At 35.9% G+C, this 23,695-nt stretch overlaps 2 protein-coding genes and 1 pseudogene across 3 annotated transcripts; 1 reads left to right on the top strand and 2 right to left on the bottom strand.

Moving 5' to 3' along the window:
• LOC109244515 (beta-adaptin-like protein B) lies at window positions 1–10,851 on the bottom strand. Its single transcript, XM_019411618.1, has 15 exons — window positions 10,580–10,851; window positions 9,170–9,367; window positions 7,151–7,264; window positions 6,757–7,007; window positions 6,335–6,470; window positions 6,042–6,221; window positions 5,819–5,911; window positions 5,519–5,730; window positions 5,377–5,440; window positions 5,101–5,280; window positions 2,510–2,602; window positions 1,833–2,221; window positions 1,403–1,592; window positions 1,064–1,267; window positions 1–570 (listed from the first exon to the last, which is right to left on the bottom strand). Exons 1-15 carry the CDS (start codon window positions 10,664–10,666, stop codon window positions 271–273), a joined length of 2,691 nt encoding a protein of 896 aa, XP_019267163.1. The 5' UTR covers window positions 10,667–10,851; the 3' UTR covers window positions 1–270.
• Window positions 10,852–13,151: 2,300 nt separating this feature from the next.
• On the top strand, window positions 13,152–22,626 carry LOC109244516 (GPN-loop GTPase 1-like). 2 transcript variants are annotated; one of them, XM_019411620.1, is made up of 7 exons: window positions 13,152–13,337; window positions 14,384–14,455; window positions 14,579–14,687; window positions 14,824–15,050; window positions 20,793–21,083; window positions 21,718–21,923; window positions 22,043–22,626. In XM_019411620.1, exons 2-7 carry the CDS (start codon window positions 14,396–14,398, stop codon window positions 22,323–22,325), a joined length of 1,176 nt encoding a protein of 391 aa, XP_019267165.1. In that variant the 5' UTR covers window positions 13,152–13,337; window positions 14,384–14,395; the 3' UTR covers window positions 22,326–22,626. The 2 variants fall into 2 exon arrangements, with proteins under 2 accessions (XP_019267165.1, XP_019267164.1); XM_019411619.1 differs by having other exon boundaries at window positions 13,153–13,337; window positions 14,387–14,455.
• Window positions 18,228–20,778, bottom strand: LOC109244517 (annotated as a pseudogene).
• Window positions 22,627–23,695: the final 1,069 nt, after the last annotated feature.

Raw genomic sequence — 23,695 nt, forward strand, 5'->3', positions numbered from 1 at the left:
TTTGTGAAATCTGATCTGAATGTCATCAAATATAAAGAGGCTACAAAATGAAAATTTCTAAGATACATTCCATACAGCTGAGAAGATTGAAGATTCGTGCAATAAAAACCCTATAATAACAAGAGCTGAACATAGGATGAAGCATGAATTAACAGTTCAACCTGGGAACTCGAGCTAATTAATCACAACAAAATAAGACGTATCGGAATATAAGAGAGCCAAAACAAAATCACAGGGGAAATAAATAGAAGGGAGAGGACAAGCAAGCTATCAACTCTTGAGCAAAGTCTCGACGGCTTCAAAGAAGAGAGGAGCCATTTCTGGGCTTGGCGTCTTGACGGCACACTTGACACCAGGGGTTCCAATAACTGCTGTCAGTTCAATCAAGAAAGGAATTCCTCGAGGAATTTTGGCAGAAAGATACAACACCTCCTGGTTAGCATGTTTGCGCTTAGCTATAAAGAACATGTTTGATACCGCTAGTTGATCAAGGGTTACTTCAACACTATTTATAACAGCTGCGGGGAAGTCCTTTGATACTTCATTTGAATCAGGTAGTGACTTCCAAGTCTGCCAAAGAAGCAGAGGTATCGAGCGTTAAGCATCCAACTTGGTTAGGTTGTTGTCACAACAATAGGAAATACAATGAAAGAAAGCAGATGAGTAAAATATGGAGAATAAAGAAAAGAGGCAGTGAAACAAATCTATAAAGGAGTGGGAGTTGAGAGGAGTCCAGTCATTTGTTGGAAGCGGAACTCTAAAGAATGCAGATTTAAATGCAGCTAGCTTTCGCATTTACTCTGCATTCTTCTTCTTCAACAAAAAAAAAATGCAGAGTAAATGCGAAAGCTAGCTGATAATTTTTAATAAATAGGGAGCTGCGAGAGATGATAAATAATTTCTCTGAGGAGAGAAAAACAAAGCCGAGGCTTACGCATGTTATGCCCCCATTAACTTTAGTAGATGGTAGTAATACATACATCAATCAACAATCAGTATATGCCTCAATCCAAACAGTGACCAATGCATGAATCTAGATAGGAATTCAACAAGGTTTTGTTACCTCAAGAAAAGTGGAGCGCTCCATCCTCCCATCCTCAGTGAAAAGTACGTGGAAATAGATTTTATCATTGAAATACCATACTGGTTGTTGATTATTTTTTACTGCAACCTGTAAAAGGGTACTTGGAGGGCCAGGGGAAATGTTCTGGAATAAAACCATTGGCAAGAGAGTGCTTGCAGATGTCCCAGGTAGCAATTGAGGAACCTATTGAGCACAAGACAGCAATGAAAACAATCAAAGAGAAGTAGAATTCACGGGAAGGATCACTAGTCAGACCTCCTTTTACACTGGATAGTAATATAAATATTAACTGCAGACAAGTGGCAATATGATACTCACTTGGAGAGGACCACCGGCTGCAAGACCAAATGTATTTTTATTGAACTGAATCATGAAGCCATCAAGAGGAACCTGGGTATTGTTCTCGAACATCATGCTGTAAAATACCTGGCCATCTCTCCGTATCAGCTGGGCACTGATTTGTAAACCTTGACCAGTAGAGGCTGGCACTAAAACAGGTAAAGGAGGGCTGCAATAAAAGTCAACACTTCATAAGTGTTTTCACGAATGTGATCTCAAATAGTTTGAAATATAATGATCAAACAAAAAGGTGGCAAATTTTTTAACAAAAAAAATGTGTGAACTCCTTTAGCATACTTTAGATTCATAATGTAGAGAAATGGCCGCCTTCAATCATTATGCTTGTGACCTTATATAAGACATCGCAAAGACAGTCCTTATAGTACTAACGCAAACGAACTGTACATACCCGGCAGGGGTTGCAGGCTGATCAACCGACACAATAGCACTATTGCTGTTATCCATACCAAGGTCAAGTAAATCAGGCAGGGCTGCAGGAGCTGCAGGTGCAGCTGGTTGCCTTGCTGCAGGATGCTGAGCGCTAGCTGGAGGTGAGGCACCACTTTCTGCAACACGAGCAGGAGAATCAGAAAGGCCCTGTTCACCTGCATCAGCATACTCCTCCTCCTCAGTTCTCTGAGTGGTCTTCACACGAGTAACAAAAGCTTCTGGAGGCTTATGATAGACAGAGGATAAAGTAGCAATATTGGAAAGAAGTTCGTCGAGGAGAGAAGGATCGAGTTGGTTTGAATCATCACTAATCACAGGCTTTTCAGCTAGCACAACATCTTTTGCTGCCTGCAATATGGAAAGGAGTCTGTTATAACTAGATGTCCATATATTAACTCAATCACAGAACTACCTACATACTCATTTTTTCAAATTGAAATTGACATAACTAGGAGCAAAGAAAGCAGCAGCCAAGGGGAAAAAGTTATTAATCCTTATATTAACTATCACCCCCAGGACACAAAGTCTTTCTTTTAATGGAAGATAGAGCTTTTTCAAACTGAAGTCATAAAAAGGTTCTCGGGACAGCCCAAACAGAAGTGCGAGAAGTTGAATTAAACATTTGCTTGCACGTACCTCAGGATCAGTTGAGAGAAGACGCCAATATATGTATGCGCGATCTCGCAAGTCTGGATTGTCAGTCTCCACAGTGGCATTATTTAAGACCACCTATGAGCAAGGTCATATCTACTGAGTCAACTTTATAAATAAATAAGTAAACAGATAGATACTTAGCAGTTAGCATCAATTCTGTAAGAAAGATAAATGAACATGGTTGCTGCAGAAACAAACCAGTCTAGTAGCCTGTTTGGCCAAGCTTCTCCAATTCCAAAAGCACTTTTTTTGAAAAAAAGTTGCTTTTTTTTTCAAAGTTTGAAATGTTTGGCGAAGCTTTTAGAAGGAAAAAAGTGCTTTTGAGCAGAAGCAGAAGCAATTTTGGAGAAGCAGAAAAAAGTAGCTTCTCTCCGAAAGCACTTCTTTGAAAAGCACTTTTGAGAAAAATACGCTTAGAAACAGTTTTTAAAAGCTTGGCCAAACACTAATTGTTGCTCAGAAGTGCTTTTTAAATTAATTAGCCAAACACAAACTGATTCTCACCAAAAGCGTTTTTGAGAAAAAGTACTTCTCAAAATAAGGTGATTTTTGCAGCTCGGCCAAACAGGCTATAACTCCAAATTGTAGTTTGGACTAGGCAAAAGTAACATTTGAACATGAAGCTAACAAAAGAAACGAATAAAATTGCTATCCCGGTTAAATTGCATTTATCTCACTTTCTACTTTAATAATTCGACGAACTTCCCCTCCGTTAAGCTATGTCGCTCAAACTCTCCGGAAATGGCACCGTGTGTGTGTCGGATCCTCCAAAATTAGTGCATTTTTGGAGGATCCGACAATGGTGCGGCAACATTTTGGAGAGTCCATGCAACATAGCCCCTTAAGTGTCCAGAATGATTTGTTGCCTCCTTACATGTCTTCGACCGCCTCATGAGCTAGATTCAGAATCATCTCTTTTCTTGATTTACCCAGTGTTGGGCCCACACGTTGTACTGTTCACCATCTCCTAGCCGTGCAGGGAGAGAGAGTGTTAAGTATCCCACATTGGTTAAGGAATGCCTTATATGGTCTTGGGCGATCCTCATGAGCTAGGTTTTGGGGTTGAGTTAGCCCAATATCCATTTTCTTCACACCCTCAAAATTTTGAATTAAAATAATCCAACTATTAGTACTTCATGACTATCAATATCAGCTTCAAAGGAACGTTATTGAAAGCCATGAAGCAATAAAGCAAGGCAAAGTAAGGGGTTATCACATAACGTGTCAACCCATGCACTTCGCACGACGACGCACAAAGTGATCCTAAAGAGAAGGGTCGATTCTTCTTTTTTTTTTTGAAAAGCAGAGAATGGTCAATTCTTCGAATGTCAGCTATGAGACATTGGATTAATATTGACATCATGCATATTGAATGCCTGGTTGAATGGTCAAGAACTCTCATACCCAGAAGCTAAAAGTAGCTGTGATGAGGATGTTAAGGTGGATGTGTGGGCATACCTGGTTGGATAAGATTAGGAATGAAGTTATTCGGGAAAAGGTGGGAGTGGCCCCCGTGGAGGATAAAATGCGGGAGGCGAGGTTGAGATGGTTCGGGCATGTTAAGAGGAGAAGTCTAGAAGCCCCAATTAGAAGGTGCGAGCGGTTAGCCGCGGTGGGTAGCATGAGGGGTAGAGGTAGGCCTAATAAGTCTTGGGAGAGGTTATTAGGCGGGACATGGCGCAACTGGAGCTGACTGAGGACATGGCCCTAGACAGGAGGGTGTGGAGATCAAAAAAGGGTAGAAGGTTCGTAGTTAGTCAAGCGTTTCTCTTTGTCTTACTTAGTTCGCTAGCATTAGTGTTAGTATGATATCTTTTATTCATAGATGGCTATTACTACCTAGAGTTTGACTGCATTCTTGGATTCGATCTTGTTTCATCTTGCTGTTATTCTTACTTGTTACAATTACCTTTTCTTTTTCAGTCGTTCTCTAGTCGAGGGTCTATCGGAAACAGCCTCTATGCCCTTCCAGGGGTGGGGTAGGGGTAGGGGTAAGGCTGCGTACATCTTACCCTCCCCAGACCCCACTTGTGGGAAACTACTGGGTTTGTTGTTGTTGTTGTTGTTGTTGTTGTTGCTGCATATTGAATGCTTGAATTAGTTATTTTAATAGCAATTTGATTATTATAGTGCTAAATTCATATATGTTTGGTATTTTTTAATTTTCCGTAACTCGTGTGTTTCACTTCTCGATTTTTAGTTCAATCCTCATGGACCTTGTCACCTTTTTGCGTTTTTCACTTTTAAGAACATTGCTTCAAGGTGCATAACCCTTTCGCTCATTGCTTTACATTCAGAAAAACTCAATATGTCTATCTTTTTAGTAAATTGATTACTCTTATTCATGGTCTATATCGAGGAAGCATATAAAAACTCCTACACAAAGAGGATAAATTATGAATTTTTTTGGCCTTAATAAGAAAGGGAATTAAGAAAATTGGAGAACTAATTGATTAGAAAGCTAGATTGGATTCTTTTCTATCTTTAAAATTGATAGGCAGATTGCAAATTTTAACATATTGCATAATATAACAAGAGAATAGATCACTTGATGATGTGGCAACAAGAAATACCTGGATCATTTGTTGTGGTCCTTCAGTTGGCTTCTTGAGGAAGAGTTTGACTGTTGCTGTCAGCAACTGCAATTGCACTTGGGGAGGTTCCTCGGGGAAACTCTCTAGAAAGCTTTCAAGGAGCTCATCTGCATTATCAATTCTTTCAGCATACTCACCGATAATCCAGATCATTGACGCCTGTCAATGAAGAGATAGAAGCAGTTAAAAGATCTGTGAAAAGATTGTAGACCCAACAACTTCCCAGAGCCAACTCCTGGAAAGACCTTCTGTTACCTTTGCCTCTGGCTCATCCAGAGTGTCCAAACTCTCACACAGAGTAGCAATTATGGACTCGTAGCTGAAAAAGAAGACAGAAAGAAAGTTAAATAAACGACAAAGACTCAACTTTAGCATATGAGACTTCGAAGAAACTTACGTGTTAGGATATCTTCTGAAAATGTCCTTGATTACTATTATAGCTTCTTGAACAACATAATTTACTTTTATCTTAATCAATTCAAGCAAGACGCTGATACAGCGCTCAGCAGCCCTCTCTAATTTGATGGCACAGCGGCCTATAGCACGGACAGCTTTTCTGACAAAGTCGACATCCACTTCAGTAGCATATTCTTTGAATTCCAGTAGCACCTGCATACATATAAACCACACTGAATGATGCAACAAACACGAACCTACATTGAAGGAACTAAACTTAATCAAAGCAGCAAGGATTTACCTGGTCTATGTTTCTGTCTGAAGCAAGCTTTATCATGATTTCTAACTTCTCCATTTTAACATATATAGGATCATTATACTTGCAAAAGAATACCTAGCAACAGAACAATATTAGAAGCAAAGCCTACTAGTCCAGCATTAGTTACAGATAAGTCCAACAGTTCTAAGAAATAGAGGTTTTGCCGCCAATCATGCAAGTACCGAGGCAACACCACGAAAAATACCTTGATTTCATGTGCAAGGATTGTTGGACGCTTTTGTACAATGAGGTTTATGTTCCTTAATGCAACATACTGGATTTCAGGTTCTGCTGAAAGCAACGTTACAAGAGGAGGAGCCATCTTCTTACAAAGGTTCCGAACTACATCAGTGCTGGTGATTAGTTCCATCTGTTGGAGTATCATCTGCAACACCGGGAAATGACTATTAGCGGAATGTCTTATACTGGCAATGCTAATCATGCTGAAGCATTTTTAAAAAAAAATTGAGTTTGTAAGAAAGAAGGAAACAATCCCACCTTTACAGCTGAAAGAACAACAGCGCAATTTGCATGCTGTAATCGTGGAGTGACTCGCTCCACTATATTTTCAGCTTCACGAGCATCGGCTGCTTTATACTTGGAAAGAGCATCCAGTATAAAAACTTGACCCCACCTATATCCAAAGAGATCATTATCTCATTCATGAACAAAGGAGCAAACATAAACAAGTTTCGTACAAAACAGATTTAAAAGCGCAATAAGAGGAGGTAATAGAAGACAATCCGTAAAGTTGCATCTAGCAGACAACAAAGCAAATCAAACAATAACATAAAGTGAATGTAATGTCCTGTGACATGCCGACTAATGTTTACAGCAATGTTCACAATTTAGGTAATTTGCCAAACCGTAGCACATTTTACATTAAGAAAGGTAGCAGCATTTGTTTTTCACAAGCTTACTCAGTGCATTCATTCAGAGCAGTTAGAAGCTTTGAAAGTGTATGGCTGGTGATCTCAAAGATGGGTCTGCTACTGCTTTCTTGAATTTCTGCAAGAGCCGCAACAGCATTTGCAACAACCATAGGATTGTTGTCAGATATTAAGTCCTTAAGAGCATCCAGAAAACCCCTATCTTCCACAAGCTCGGCATTTATGTCATAGAGCTTAGCAACACAGATAGCTGCTGTCTTACGAACATAAGGATCATCATCCTGATGGAAAGAGAACAGACAAATTGCATTACTTAGTTAGAAAACCCCGAGTGCTGTTATGTTCCAGACCGTCGTTAATAAATCAAGAAGATCCGACTTCAAAACTAGGAGCAGACAGCGGAAGAGAAAATCTGTAAATTCACCTTAAGGCAACGTTGGAGGGGATCACACAAATACTCGGTGATCTTGTCAACACGAATGCATCCCATAGTCCGTACAGCCAAAGCACGAATTAAAGGATTTGGGTCCTGCGAATCCTGCAAAAAGTGCAAAACACATAAGACGCCATTAATAAGATATCAGAAACAACATGCTAGGGCAGCAAGGAAACCAAATCAAACGAATAAGAAACAACTGCATGATTAAGTGGTATTTGGTTTCTGCAAACCAAATGTTACCATGCAATGTTCCATCCACTAGAAGGAGATGGCAAATGGGAACTTTTTTAAATATAATATGTAAATGCAAAGCAAATGGGATGTGTTCTATAAATGTTGAGCGAACACGTGACAGAATCTGAGCATCCAAATCAAAAACCTTAAAGCAATGGATGGAATCGCGAACAACCTTCATAAAGCCAAGTAGAAGCCCTTATAAAACCCACACGAGACAACAGTATAACTCAACATCCTCCTGCATGTGATCCAATTTTGAATGTTCACACCTGAACTATATTTCAGACTTACACGTGCTAAGACGAGCTTCCCAAAGGTTGGTTCTTACCATGTGAAAGAATTTGAACATTCAACTCAAACGATAAGACAACGGGTGAAGTAGCTAACGACCTTTATAAACCCCCTTTGAATCCCTTACACAATCCATATGGGATAAATACAAGTATACAACTCAACAAAACAAGTTAATTAAACTAATCACATTATTTTTAAACCTCTAATACGCTAGGAAGCACGGACACTAGGTTGTGCAGTCCACACTCTACTGTCCAGCGATGCTCAAGTCAAATTCAAACTGGACAGGTTGGACATCAGCTGGACACCGTGTTGGACAGCCAAAAAAGTTTTTATTTTTCTAGTACTTCCTTGAAATTCAGACTGTTGAAAGACATTATTTGTCCTACTCTCTTTGAAAAAGCTTTTCTTTGGGAAAGAGGAAGGCATTAACGAGGTATTTCTAGTAAGGATGAGAAAAATGTTATAGCCCAGGGATGGCGCAGTGAGAGACAACTTTGGACCAAAGTTGTGATCTTCACAAATGAGCCATCAGGTGAATTCTTTGATCCGCCTAAACTTTGTTTGACAGAGTTATCTGACGTGCTGATGGGAAGTAGCAGATACCAGGTAGATTAGGTAATCTTCGCGCAAACTGGTATGAGCGCTAATATTATCAAAAGAAAAAAAAAAGAAAGAAAGCCTCAAACAGAACCTCTTATTCCCTATGCAACCTATCTTTGTTTTAGTGCCTTATTTCGAACCTACTAAATTGAAAGGCATGAGTTCGTTACATCAAGCAAAATAAGTTTCATGATGGTTCATTATCTGGGAGCTCGTAGAAGAACCTTTATCTCGGCAAAGGCTCATCACAAGGTCCAAGATCTCTTCTCGGTAGATTATGATTATACATTGAATACCTGTCAACAAAAAATTTAGAAGTCTTATTTTGTTCCATGTCCCGCTGATTTTTTAGATTTTTCATGTCTTTGGGTCTATGTCTATGTTAGTGTACTATGTCCAATTGCTAGGCATCACTAACCTCAATATAACATACAAATGAAGAGGAACTAATTAAAATTCTTTTCCTGATAAAGAAGAGGAGCTACTCAATTGAAGAGCAAAAACATTATGGTCTCTGGAAAAGCAAGAAGTGTATACAAAAGGATTAAATCAGATAGAAAAGCCCCTCCAGTCTCAATTCTCATTGAAGACCGGGTAAAGGAGTATCATAAGCGCTCGAGACTCATTGCATTACACAACTCAAAAAGATAGACATAAAGCTTTATCAATACTTCCCTATTCTCAATCATAGGTAAATGAGACAGATTAGTTGAGAAGTCTAGATCAATGATGAACGCTACAGCTTTAATTGTAGTAGCCATACAGGTGAAGATCGACATATAAAGAACAAATCAGCAGGTAATGAGAAGAATAAAACCACAACATTTACAGAAGACAAATGATTAAGGATGAGTTTCATCACGGAAATACCTTCACAAATGTATTTACGGCGAGTATAGCAAGATCAGGCTGGCTTTTAGCATAATTGATAAGATATAAGTATACAAGCTTCTTTAACTCCAAATTCTCTGTTTGCATGCAGTTAACAACATCTGTGAAGAGTGAAGAAACATCTTTCCCAACGGTCATAGCAGCAATCACCTTTTTGACAGCATCTTTTCTCTTGTCCTGCATCGGATACATATATATAAGCACCTACAAAATTTTCAAAAAAAAAAAAAAAGGGAATGGCAAGGCTACAACGAAAAGCCTCACGACTCAGAAACACAACTTAGCCACAGTTGAATCTTCATAAAAAAAAATCTTCCACAAAAAACTTACCCACAATTGAATAACGTCACAATTCAGTTGAGTAAAAATAAAGACAGAAAATGTTGAGTTCATTGTAATAGCAACAATTTTCAACTACAAATGTCTACGATTACCAGAAGCAACCAGTTTTAAAATGACAGGTAAAGAAGTAACATTTCACCAAATGAACGGACATCTAGTTTCTAAAAGCATTTCATCACCAGGAAACATTCTTTCAACCAACCCACATGAATCGAGCCAATAATGCAACTGAGTTCAGATGTATGCAAATTCCAACCAAATTTTCTACCAAACGAGCAGATAAAATAGTACATTTTCGATAACAATTTCAGATACATCCCCAGTTCTTGAAACTATTTTTTTTATAAGGAAGTAAGACCTTGAAACTAAATATAAAATCCCATATAACATATTCAACCAAATCAAACCGCTCACCTTATTGATATCAACCAAACAAATGAAGTACTACCTAACAAATGAGAAGTAATAACTATTCATCAGTAACTTCCCCAGTTTTATAAACATCCCACTGAAAATGGAGTAATTAAATAGAACCTCAAAACTAAACACAGGTGATTAACATAATTCACAAGTGAGATCAATTAAACAACGGAATACTAGAGAGACTCCTCCAATAAATCAAATTGCATAACTAAATACGAATTCTGATTAAGCATTATCCTCCAATTTCAATAGCTATTCTATTCAATAAAAGTTCAGTAACTTCCCTATTTCATAGACATCTCTCTCATTGAAAATGCAGTAAACTTCAATAGGACCTCAAATTAAACATAAAAACCTTGAAAAGGCATAAATTCACATTCAGAAAATAAAAAATCTTAAATTATTGAGATCAACAAAACAAACGAGGACTAATGAGACTTCTACGACAAATCAAATGCGAAAACTAGCCAGATCTGACCACGGCTATCCTAAATCACTATTCAAATGACAAAGTAAAATCATAAATTACATTAAATCGCATCAATGCGAAGCTAATAAATTCCGTAAATTTGAGTTTTTTTGTAGATTCGATATGAATACAGGAAGAAAAGAGTATTTTGTGACCTTGTACTGAGAATTGAGTTCTTCTTTAAGCTCAGGGATTTCTCCTTTCTTCGTAGTGGAGAAGTACTTTGAATCGTGACCGCTCATTCTCTTTGATCGGAATCAGACGGTCGGCGAAGCTGCCGGTGGAGAGAACAGAGCAGAGAGGGAGAGAGGAAATGAGAAGAGAGAGAAAGCAGGAACGTAAGGCTTCTCGTCAAAATTAAAAAGCAGGGAAATCAGAAATGTGGTATTAAACCGGTGGCTTAATCAAACCGGTGCTTAACCGTGGGAATTTTCTATGCCCGAGTTAATTGTTAAACGCTTTGGATAGCGGTAAAATGTTACTCCAAACATCAGGTATATATATTTTTTTGGTAAATATAAAATATTATTACCAATAAATAAATATCTAAAGCAATATAATATCACTATAGAAAAGTTGAGTCAAACTCAATTAATATCACACTGTGACATGATTTCTAATGACAATTCTAATTGGTAAGTGGGAAGGTTAATATATGGAAGATAATGGCTGAACAATATAATTTTAAAAAATAGTGACATACCTCGATTTATATATGTTGTAATCAAGTAATTTTAGAATGAAAAAGTATAGATCATATAAGCGACCCTAACTTATCTGAATGATTTTTGTCGAAGTTTTATATGATACTTCTGTTTCAGCTTATAAAGATTATCCAAAGACTTACTAATTTTTTTCCCCACGGGAACATAGACAAAAAAAGTTAAAACATAAAGAGCTTTCATATACAATGTGACACGATTTCTAATGGCATTTCGGATTGGTAAGTGGGAAGGTTAATATATGGAAGATAATGCCAGAAATATAGTTTTAAGAAATAATGACATACCTCAGTTTATATATATTGTAATTAAGTTATTTTATAATGAGAAAGTATATATCATATAGCAACCCTAACTTAGTTGGAAATAAGACTTAGTGAATTTTGTCATAGTTTTATATAGTACTTCTATTTCAACTTTACAAAAAATATCAAAAGACTTGCTAATTTGCCCTCACATGAACATAGAAAAGAGTTTTTAGACACACACACCACGTGTGTATATATATAGGGGCGGATGTCCGTGATGGTGAAACACAACTACAGGAAGACCAACAGAGTTGCTGACCTACTAGCAAAGGAGGGCACTAATAAGAATGAAATTTTTTTTGTAATAGCAGTTCCTCCGGTGTTTGTCACACATGTTTTTTGGGCAGACATTGCGGGAATTGCTTTTCAAAGACAAATTATGGACTGTAATATTGTTAACTTTGGCCAGGCAGTGGGATTTTGATATATTCGCCCACAAACAATCCGTTTGTACGCCCTAACGGGTAGATTATGTTAATATAATGCATCTAGTTTTAACCAAAAAATAATAAATATAGGGGCGGATGTATAGTGTTAATGATGGGTTCAATTGAACCCATGACTCTCGCCGCTGAGCAAAAATTTATATATAAAATTTCGTTAAAATTACAAAAAAAGTGTATATGAACCTATAAATTTAAAAATATAATAGGTTCGATGCAAAATTTAAAGGTTGTATATATACAATTTTGTACCCCATTTCCAAAGGGGTCGTTTGATTATGAGACAAGCTATGTAACGATTTATAATGAATGGAGTAGTAATATTGAGATTAGCATTTCGAGGATGAGTAATTGAGGGATTATAATATAAGAGTTAGTAGTGTAAGGATTACGACACACATGTTATTTTTTGTTGGACGTTTGTTTTGTTGTATTAAAAAATGATATATATAATTTAACATATGAGTTTTTTCTTTTCTTAGAGTGACAACGTGTTTGTCATTTATTATTTTTAATCCGTATATTAGCTAATATCATTTTCTTAATTCACCTTCTAATCAGGCTAAAACCAAAAATAATGCACAAGTTTTTCTATTAACTTATGCGGGTATTATTTATATATAAAGAAAAGAAGAAAAATTCACGAAACATTGTATATTATGGAGGTTTTATACCAAAATTTACTTTTTTAAAAACACCAGCCAAATAATTACTATATCATGCTGATTTTTACGCCGATATAAAACTCTCTTAAAACACCAACCAAATAGGTTTTATAGCGTCTGATCAAGTTTATTTTTGGCCAAAAGTATTTTTTTGAGCTAAAGTATTTTTTTCTAAAATTAAGGTGTTTGACCAAACTTTTAGAAGGGAAAAAAGTATTTTTAATATAAGTATAAATAATTTTTGAGAAGTATAAAGAAGTAGCTTTTCCTAAAAGATTTTTTTTAAAAAATACTTTAAAAATGCACGTATAGAAGCACTTTAGAAGCTTGGTCAAATACTAATTATTGCTTAAAAATACCTTTTAAATTAATTAGCCAAATACAAACTGTTTTTTAAAAATATTTTTTTCGAATAAGCTGAGGGGCAAACATGCTACTATTTTTTTTTGTTTATTTCTCCGACTTTTTTTTTTTTTTTTTTTTTTTTGGAAAATTCGATTGCCTACTTCGATTCTATATTACAGGATGATATGAACAAATTAGTACAAATTCCTGTAGAAAAAACAGAAACCCAAAGCTCCGACCTAATATTATTGGGCTTAATCTGACCTTTTCTTTCTTAATTTCCTTAGGTATAATAACAAAGTAGGACTGTAGGAGTATTACTTACTTCCCGTTATTTCTCTAAAAATCATTCTCCCTCCCGTCAAAAAGCAAAACCCTCCCTTGCTTCCGCCCCGCCAAACCTCCGCCGTGTCTTCGACCACCAATTTCAGTAAGTTGCTCGTGTTCCAGCAAAAACTGGTTTTTACATCCTTGTTGTTGTTAAAAGTACTGTTTATAATTATTTGTTGCCTTGCAAAAATCTAGCTTTGTCCCAAAAACTTCCGGTCTCTGGCCATTATTAGTTTGCGTTGTGAATATTTTGTAAAAACTTACGGCCTTTGTTCGCCGAGCTGCTGACACTGACATATAAGTTAGAAAAAAAAAAGAAAAAAATGAATACCTTTGGCTTTTAAGTTTCAGTAGTCGTTCAAACGATTTTCCGCTAAATTATTTTCTCTTCAATGAGCTTCAATACTGTTTATTTTTTTTTTTAAAATTCTTTTTTTGAGTATCTTCATAGAATGGGGTGTTAAAAGGTGCTCTATGTTGTCGGGTTATTATCTGAGCTTCTATTCGCGGCTTGTGTTTACTTAAAAGTATTTTTTACTATAATCTTTTATTGTTCTGATTATTGTAGCTTGAACTGCCATTAGAATGGGGTCCATGTTCGACATAGCATGGGAAGCAATCTAGCCATTTAGAGATGATTAGAGTTTATATTTTGCTTTAGGTTGTCATAAGTATTACTAACTCTTTTAAAACCATTTGTGTATATAAATTGAAAAGAGGAGTGCCCCGAATCGTAGCCCAACGACACTATGTTTTTTCTTTAGTCGTTTAAAGCTGATGTAGTGCTGTTGAGACAATTTATGTCATGTTCTGCGTGGAATTTGAGAAGTTTCCGCACTAGTTCAAAAACAGTATCACTAGCTTGAGAACAATATCACTAGCCTGAGCTTTATCAAAAGTCAAAATTAGTTTGGTCTTTTTTGCTTAAGCAGAAGAATAAAGAATTATCCACAGTAGTTTGAAAACAATTAGCCTTCGGCAGCATCCTCATGGAATTTGATGCAGGGCGTTGTGATGTTCCTGCATTTATTAATTTATCGCCATCTTTGCTAGCTTCCTTTTTGCTCCTACTGTTGATACAATCATAATTATTTTAAATTGGGGGAATAATCACATTGAGGGTGACCGAAGTCCTCATTGATTTAGCAGATATCCTGAATGGATATTGATTCGAAGGTACCAGAAGAGGCTGAGGGTTCGATGCAAGTTGACAGTAAGGTAATATTCGTAATTTGGATTACTCTTACAATTATTCAGAATGACTACTGTACAACAGAAGAAGCTAAGCCTTGAGCTTGACTAATATTCTCCTTTTTTTTTTCCTCGATTGTTTGGTCATAGGTTCAGGGGAAGGATGACATATCTAACTCGATGAAAAAGCTTAATATTGAGGGATCATCCTCCACTTTCAAGAAAAAGCCGGTCATTATCATAGTGGTTGGGATGGCTGGTAAAGTCCTGTTTATTTGGATTATGGAGTTGATATATATATATACTATTGGTTAAACACCAACATTGCCAAGTTGTTTGTTGCATTTTATGTTGAAGGGTTGAACTTATAGAACTTGTTTTAATTTGATGACTAGGTAGTGGAAAAACAACATTTCTCCATCGACTTGTTTGCCACACAATGGCATCCAATATGCGGGGTTATGTATTGAACCTTGATCCTGCCGTCTTGACCCTTCCATTTGGTGCAAATATTGATATTAGAGACACTGTTCGATACAAGGAAGTCATGAAGCAATTCAATCTTGGGCCAAATGGAGGAATTCTCACTTCGCTCAACTTGTTTGCCACGAAGTTTGATGAGGTAAAGCTTGATATGATCAGATTTTTTTTATTGAATGCGTGAGAAGAATTTTTCTTTCGTCTTTTTCTTAAACTTATGTGGTCTAGAGAAAGCTGTTTGTAGTTTCCTTCCTCTTTTATCTTTGTGGTATACCGTCTTCTCTTTGGTTGATCACTTCTTGTGGTAGAAGAGATGGATTGGATGAATTTCTCGATATTAGCTAGCATAAATCATAGTGTATTTGCATTTCAGTCAGCTATTGATTATGGGCCTATATGAATTCAACAATAAAATTGCTCAAACACTTGGACAATATTTTGTGTCGGTGATCTGAGTTACATAATTTCATTCAATCCACTTATCCTATCCATATTTTAATCTTCATGTTCTTGTTAGACCTGTTGGAATACGAAGTCCAAATTTAGATCTTATCAATTTTCATTATGTTCAATCATACTCCCTTAGGTTCCAGTTTTCTCCTAAGAAATTTGAAGCTGCTCAACCTAGAATAATCAGCACTTCATTCGCTCTGGTAATCTGTTCCACCTCTTCCCAGTTTGAAACTTGTGGATACATGTGAGGGCACACTCTTTTGAAGTCCAAAGTGCTGGCTGATTTGATTGGCGTGTTTGTGACTAGTTTTATTTTCTGATTGAGTCAAGGAACTGAAAACTCTCCGGCCTTGTATAAAAAAGGAACCGAAAAGATTACCATTGCTTACCAACCAAAGAAGCACAGCTCTTTTTCTGTTTCAAAGGCCACAATATTCATATCATATTGTAAACCATTGCACCCTCGGCCACCGAATGAACAAGATCTCTTCACCTTTACTCAGATGTCTCAAGTTCAAGTCCTAAAAATAGAAATATCCTTACAAATTAGATTAATTGAATAAGTGATTTTCGAATGCCGAATACATGAAGAAGAAAAGAAATTCTAAACATGGCACTAGGTGCCGAGGACTTTTAAATGATACAACTCCACCTACCCCCTACAATCCAAAGAGCCACATCTACTTCTGTGACTAGTAAGGTACAAAAGAGTTTTTGTAGCAATAGCTTAGGTGCTTCTTCCACCACCCAAATCAACAAAGAAATATAGTACTGCAGTTTTTGTATGAAAATACAATCACACATGTTTCATTTTTTATATGCAAACTAAGTTAACCATCATTGAATACCTATCCATAAGGAGTATATCTTAAAATATCTGATGAAGCATAGACCCCAAATGAAATTTGAGGATATTGGTCTGTCATCGTTCTTGGTAACAGCCGTAAAAGAGTTAAGAGCTACCAAATCCAAGTCCAAAAAAAAAACCTTAGGAGAAAGCAATTGCAAATACGAGAAGTAGAAGAAAACAAGAGAGAATATAAAACACAATAAGGATTCTTCAACTATAAGAAGATCTTCCCTTTTCTTTCTTCTTTTTGCTGATAAAAAAGATTCAACCCTTTTCAACAGAACCTATTCACTTCCCAAAAATACTAGGACTATACAAAAACAACAGTACAAATTTGTTATCGTCATTCGTAAGCCATGTTAGTTATGGTTATATTTTGGTGTAAATCTGAACATTATTTTTTTGACATAAAATGGCTTAATATTATTCAGTCACGACTTTTCATAACTAAATATGTGTAAAGTGTTTGAAAAAAATCATAGTAAAACCACTAATTATAATAACATCATATAATATAGTAGTGGAAGAACATGAAAATATTAGTAATATAAATTGCTAGATGGATGTTTGGATACAAGACATGATCGGGAATTACAAATGACTAGGATATAAATAATATCTAGTGTACTATCAAAATTAATATGCTTTATTATATCTTCGTTGTTCAACATATTCTGGAAAACCAACAATAGACTTTGCAAAGATTTCTATCACTTTTCTTGTTCTTTAAACAATGTTGTATGCTGTTGATGGATATTCTAGTCATTCTTTAATTCCCTTGATTCAAATTCCACCATCCACTCTTCTTCTTGCTCATCTTCAATTGCTTAGCTAGGAAATAAAATAAATTAATTATTGAATTTAGAGAGTAGATTTTGAATTCGTTTATCTATAGAAAATTGCATCTTCTACATGTATTTTACACGAAGGAGTAAGGAATAGCAGAGACAGATTCAGAATTTTAATTTGATGGGGTTCAATCTTTAGGTTCTTATTCTGAACTTATTACACTTTTGAAATATGGCTTCAGAATCTATTATTTACTAGACGGGAAAGAAGAAAAACAGTAAAATGGATGGTCGCATGTCTGACAAACTTCAATGCATGGTCAGCAAAGCATGAGCTAGAGAAACTATTTATAATTGAATGAGCAAATCACTAGCATTAAAATGGTAAATAAATAAAGGGTTGTTTGGCAGAATGTTAAGATAATGCGTGGTCAATTGCAGTGTACATGGATTACGAAGTGTGACTAAATATTTGAGGTGATACAGTGTTATAGTATCATAATCTTCGAGAGTATCAGCCCTAATCTTGATCTTTGGTATGATCTTTATATGATTTTATGTAATTCTTAACTCATGCCGTAATCTCGATCTTTTTTATGATTTTAGATAATTCTTAACTCATGTCCTAATTCTTACTGAACGTTTGAGGTTGAATTATACTCAACCAGACCTACTTACATTTACTTCTTTTTTTAATTTTATCCCTACATTTCTATCATCAATGCTTAAGGATAATTCGATTATTAACAATTTTATGTTCCTTTCGTATTGAATAATACAAAAATATAATAGGCATATTACCAACATGGAATTTTTTTGGTCTAAGTACAAACACCTGACTTTTGATTATGAAAGCTAATACCTGAAATGAAGCTCCGTTTGACTATAGATTTTGGCCCTTTTTTTTTTTTTTTTTTTTTTTTTTATATAAAAAAAAACATTGTTTGTTTACGAAATATGATCATGTTTTGGGAAAAAAAATTCAAAAATTTCCAAACGCTAGCGAAATCTTCATACAACTTATTTCATATTTATATCTCATGAAATAACAAAGAAAACACTAAAAAAGTTAAGTAATATATAATATTAGCCGCAAGACTTAATTGGTATGGATTATTTTTGTTCAATTTAATTTGATTTTTGAATTAACTGCATTTTTACAATCTGAAAACAACAATTCTTCTCAATAGCAGCCATAAAAATATCATTATAAAGAATAAATTAGGTCTTTACAACCTCCAGGTTAACTATATAATAGAAGCAATAAGGAATTACTTCAAGGAAACAACTCAACTGATATTTGTGAAGATACTCTTTTTCTTCCAGTTCCTTTCTTGGGCACTGGAACTAAATCCAAGTATTAGTATCCGTTAGATTACAGTTTAAAAAATTGTTGGACTGCTTTTGAACTTTTAGAAGTGCTACCTGGTATTCACTAGATACATAGTACAATAACATCTGTAACAGCTTCGTAAAGTTGCACCAACCAACTTATGTTGGGGTAGTCTTTGTAGGCAAACTAATGCCACCTCCTTTTATAGAAATATTAGGACTTTTGACTGAGCTAGCATGGCTCACGAGATTCGAGTCCAGGAAAACAACTGCGACTGGGAGTGGGATGTCGTCGTGGAATGTCGACAAACTCCACGATCAATTTTCTTCAAGTCTGAATACCTCATCTCCCTTTTCTTTGCTGCTTCTTGCAACGCCGTTTTCACTAACCTTCTAGCAATCCCCTGTCAAGTGGCAAACAAGCCTCTTAAGTTTTGATCCAACTGTTTTTTCTACATAAAGGAGTTGAGACATATAGATATTTTACTACATCTATCTACACCAAAAAGAAGTCAGAAACTTGTGGAAACACTTGAAAATAATAAAAGCGCAGCTTGGTGCAGTAAGCTCTCGCTATGTGCAGGGTATACAAAGGGCCGGACCACATTGGGTCTACTGTACACAGATTCACTTAGCATTGCATTTCTAGAAGATGTTGTTTCTACGGCTTGAATCCATGACCTCCTGGTCATGCAGCAGCAAATCTTACCGTTGCACACTGAGGCAAAATTATTATTCATGCATTTGACACAGTGGCAGCACAATTTAATTAAGTGGCTTCTACTGCTCGGCATATGGGTGGAGAGGAGGCCTAATGCAGCTCCTGGAAACATTTAACAGAATATTCCCCACTGTTCCTCAACACTTCTTCTTTTTCTCTTTCCATAACAAACAGGAGATCCCTTGCATATAAGAAACTTAGAGTTAGATGTAATCAATTTTATGCAAAGTGCATCACCGGATTATTTCACTACCGGCTATATTTCAATAACTCTTATTGTGACCTATCGTGTATAAAAAAGAAGTTAGGATGTCAACCAGTAAAATGAACAGATTAAAAGCCGTCAACAGTCAAACAGTGATTATTCACCTGTATGAGAGGTTAATATTCATGCCATTGATTATTAAGATTTCATTGCTTAAAGGAAATAAGCTTTTTCATGAAAAACAGCTTACATTGCATGGGTGATTTTGTACAATGTCTTCTGCTCCTTGGTTAGTTAGATGCTCCCAGAGACCATCTGATGCACATATGACAAACTGGTCATCAGGTTGCAAATGGTGCACTGAAATTATTTGATCTAAGCTCAATATGGGCTTGCCAAATGGTTCTCGAAGACGAAACTTTGCGTAAAATGGCCCCTGTTGAATTCAGCTTTTTTTAAATACACATCACCAATGGATCTTGAAATCTGCAAAATAAAGTATTCAGTCCATTTTAGAGTGCAGATCAAAGTTTTCTGAGTCGGGCAAGAAACAACCATACTAAACAAGCTTCCTAAAGAAAGTACTACCCCATTAATTGACATCAATAGCCTTTTATTGGCACACAGCTGATTTTGTATTGCTCCTCCCATAAAATAGAAAAGGTAATAAAGCAAAGTAGCAACACTCTGAGAAATTAATCAAGCTCTCTAAGGAGTAGTTGCAGGATCCTTAAACTTGGTGCCATGACGGCAAGTCGGCAAGTTTAATACTAGATGTTGGTTAATCTGAGAAGAGTGGACACTAAAATCTTAAGGACTAAAGCAACACACACCTGCATAACTAGGTTTCTCAAATGAATTTGGAACATTCTTATTGTTTTAGATACTCTCTGCATGAGAAACCCGAGATGCGAAACAACAAAGCTACAGTTGCTGAGCACTGAAGGCAAAAACTCTCCGCATTAGCTTGTAAAGCCTTTTTCTATTTTATTTCCAAGAGTTTCCTTGCAACATGGTGTTGGTATCTCGGAGTGTTACTCATGTTTCTAAGCCTTGATTTTTGACCCTATCTTGTCTTAACAATAGGTTTGATGGCCAGATGGTAGAAATCTCTTAAGCTCTAAAATAGAGATGCTTCTCTAAAGTTCGCTGAAACATTTCTCCTTAATCTTCCCTTCTTTTAGACTCTCAAGCTGCATTCATCCATCTAAGCCTCCTCTGTAGATAATGTTCTGGGATGACGTCTGTATGTATTGTTTATCAGATTTGATGTCTTAAAGAGCATAAGTTAATATTTTTCTGTTGCAAGAATCAGCAACGCCGGTTTTGAAAATATGTGGTGGATAAGATGTGAAAGGAATAAAATCCATATCTGATGTTTGCTCAATTTTCGCTTACTTGTTCTTTTTACCAGGTCTCTCATCATCAATTATTAGAAGAGTAGCTAGCAGGGATTTGAGGGATGAAAAGCTTTACATGCCTTTTTTTTTTCGCTAGCTTTGTTTGAGACAACAACCTCTTCTACTTATTTGCAGGTGATATCAGTCATTGAAAAAAGAGCAGACCAGTTGGACTATGTTCTCGTGGATACTCCTGGACAGATTGAGATATTCACTTGGTCTGCCTCTGGCGCAATCATAACTGAAGCTTTTGCATCTACTTTTCCCACTGTGGTGACATATGTGGTTGATACACCACGGTCTGAAAGTCCAGCTACTTTTATGAGCAATATGCTGTATGCATGTAGCATCCTGTACAAAACAAGGTTGCCATTGGTATTGGCATTCAACAAGACAGATGTGGCTAATCATCAGTTTGCTTTGGAGGTAGTAGAATAAATCCAGACATTTCTCTAATTTTTCCTTGAAAAGGGCTAGGAGTTGGGAGAAAGACAGAGTTGGCTGTCTCCACTATTAGTCCATTTAAGTTTACTATGGAAATTATTCCATTTATGCACTTACTATAAACCAATGACGTCGTTCAAGAAAACGTATAGGTGGATCAGAAGCTATTACCCCTTTATCTCTAATAGCTGTTATATTGAATCAACGAAACAATTATTGATAGTTAACACTGTTTCTGTTGTGTGCTGTATCTCTTGTGACGTAGTTTAAACCAGAGAGTCATGTGTAAAGCTTTACTTATGATGGTTGTCGAGCAATTGCGTGTTTGTTTATGATAGAAGCCATGATCGATCTTTTGAGCTTGTTACATATTCTGTAATGTGGCTATCTCCTGTAAATACTTGCAGCACTTTGCTGCACATTAATATGATGTCTTTTACTAAAAAAATGTGTATTTTATTTATGTGTGTGTTGTGGGGGTGGGGGGAGCAGGATATGGTTGTGGTTGAGTATAGAGTTAAATTCTTACTATTTGGATTCCTCTTACTTTGTGCCTTTACATTCATCAACTGCTTTTCTGGAATTTTGATTTCTTATGATACAATTTCAAATCCAGTGGATGAAAGATTTTGAGGTGTTCCATGCGGCACTGGATGCTGACAGTTCTTACACATCAACTCTGACTCGAAGCCTCTCTCTTGCACTTGAGGAGTTCTACAAGAATCTCAGATCTGTTGGAGTGTCTGCAGTTTCAGGGGCTGGGATGGAGGACTTTTTCAAGGCAATTGAAGCCAGCGCTGAGGAGTACATGGAAACTTACAAGTATTAACTGAAACTTAATGTTTATATCTCTTGAAATAGCACTGATAACTTGAAATGCTTATCGGATGCTCAAACACTATCATGTCCGCTTTCTTATTGTTGCAAAAATTTCCTTTTAGGGCTGACTTGGACAAGAGACGGGAGGAGAAGCAACAATTAGAGGAAAGACGTAGAAGGGAGAATATGGAAAAGCTGAGAAAAGATATGGAGAAAACCGGAGGACAAACTGTAGTACTGAGCACCGGTTTGAAGGATGGAGAAGATAAGGGCAAGGCTATGATGGACGCCGAGGATGAAGAGGAAGAAGAAGATGATGACATCAAGATTTTTAGTGAGGATGATGACGGTGACATAGACGAGGACGAGGACGAAGATGAAGAAGTTGCTGGCTTTTCATTTTAAGATTGTACATGGTGTCTTTTGAGAAACACTACCCTGCTGATCAAAGTGCTAAACCCAAAACTGAGGGACACAAAATCGAATTCACTTCCTGTAAATGTGACTTGGCCAGTGGTTGCATTTGATGTTATCGTTACATAGTTTAAGAGTTAGGTTTATCTTGATTTGTGGGTTTGCTGATGGAAGTCCTTGCTAGGTAATGATTCTCTAACTGAGTTACCTTTCTATTCTTTAACAATTTGCTAGTATTCTTTATTTGGTCCATATTAGCATAATCAGAAATAGTAAAGTATATTCCCCTAAATGTTTCTTCGTTTTACTTGTAAATGAAGGTAGAGAAAATGCAGAAGAAACCTGATGTGAATCAGATTATCTTTTATTTGCACAACTTGGGGTGTTTTACTATTGGGAATGGATTAATTTGAGTCACTCTTGCAGTCATGCTTGAGGGTCAGACGATAATATTTTTATTGTCGTAAAAAAGTCTCAGATGTCTCATACTCTCATTATTTGCTTTTCAACGAGTAGTAGAGCCGATTTTTTTCTTCGAAAACTTTTTACCTTTTTTTTTTTCGAAATCAGTGTATGACCATAAAATTTTCAATTTTCACTTTAAGATGAATTTTGAAATTTTTTGAAAAATTTAAAAGCTCCAAAAAGCTATTTTTCAAAATTTTCACTCATAGCACTCACAAAACTTCAAAAATAACTCAAAATTATATTCTATCTAAAAACACAACTCTAATTTTCAAATACCATTTTCACTTGAATTTTTTTTTTCACTTTTTTTTTAAAGTTTACAATTCTTGTGTCCAAACGCCCACTTAATATCATCCTCTTAAAGCTATTATTGAAGATTATAAATATTTTCCGAAAGTCAGTAAAACAAATTTTATATTATGGGGAGGCAAACAAATATGTAGACCTCTAGCAAATGAAAATTGGAGACATGAATATTTGTTAGTATGAAAAGATGCAATCAAGGAAATAAAGTTTTCCTTGATTCAAGCAATATAGCTTATGACAAATTTAAGGGATATTATCATTTTTAGCTCTTGCCAGGAACTATTTACATCCGGTAGACGAAAAAATATATAAAATTTGTATAATTTTTGTATATTATATATATATATATATATATATATATATATAATTTCTTTTCAGATATTATTTTTATTGCAGCGATAGAGTGTCATTTTTCCAAAATTTTAATATATTTCTATTTTGTATAATTTGCAATGTACCAAAGAAAAAAGGAATACCGGAGACGAGATATTATATTCCAAATAAGACATAATATTGTCTGCGTCTTTAATTTCTTTGTCTGTATCCTCATAATCAAAACTCAAAAGTATCCTCTTTAGGTTTTGAGG

Source organism: Nicotiana attenuata, unplaced genomic scaffold, assembly GCF_001879085.1.
Source record: "Nicotiana attenuata strain UT unplaced genomic scaffold, NIATTr2, whole genome shotgun sequence".
NCBI classification, from domain to species: domain Eukaryota; kingdom Viridiplantae; phylum Streptophyta; class Magnoliopsida; order Solanales; family Solanaceae; genus Nicotiana; species Nicotiana attenuata.

Bases quoted from the DNA above. Each gene is read 5' to 3' on its own strand.
- LOC109244515 (XM_019411618.1), bottom strand. From the start codon at position 10,666: ATGAGCGGTCACGATTCAAAGTACTTCTCCACTACGAAGAAAGGAGAA. The intron at 6,222-6,334 runs GTGGGATTGTTT...CCGGTGTTGCAG, and splicing joins TTGTTCTTTCAGCTGTAAAG to ATGATACTCCAACAGATGGA. The intron at 5,281-5,376 runs GTAACAGAAGGT...CTTCATTGACAG, and splicing joins TGGATGAGCCAGAGGCAAAG to GCGTCAATGATCTGGATTAT.
- LOC109244516 (XM_019411620.1), top strand. From the start codon at position 14,396: ATGGATATTGATTCGAAGGTACCAGAAGAGGCTGAGGGTTCGATGCAA. The intron at 14,456-14,578 runs GTAATATTCGTA...GTTTGGTCATAG, and splicing joins CGATGCAAGTTGACAGTAAG to GTTCAGGGGAAGGATGACAT. The intron at 21,924-22,042 runs GTATTAACTGAA...ATTTCCTTTTAG, and splicing joins GAGTACATGGAAACTTACAA to GGCTGACTTGGACAAGAGAC.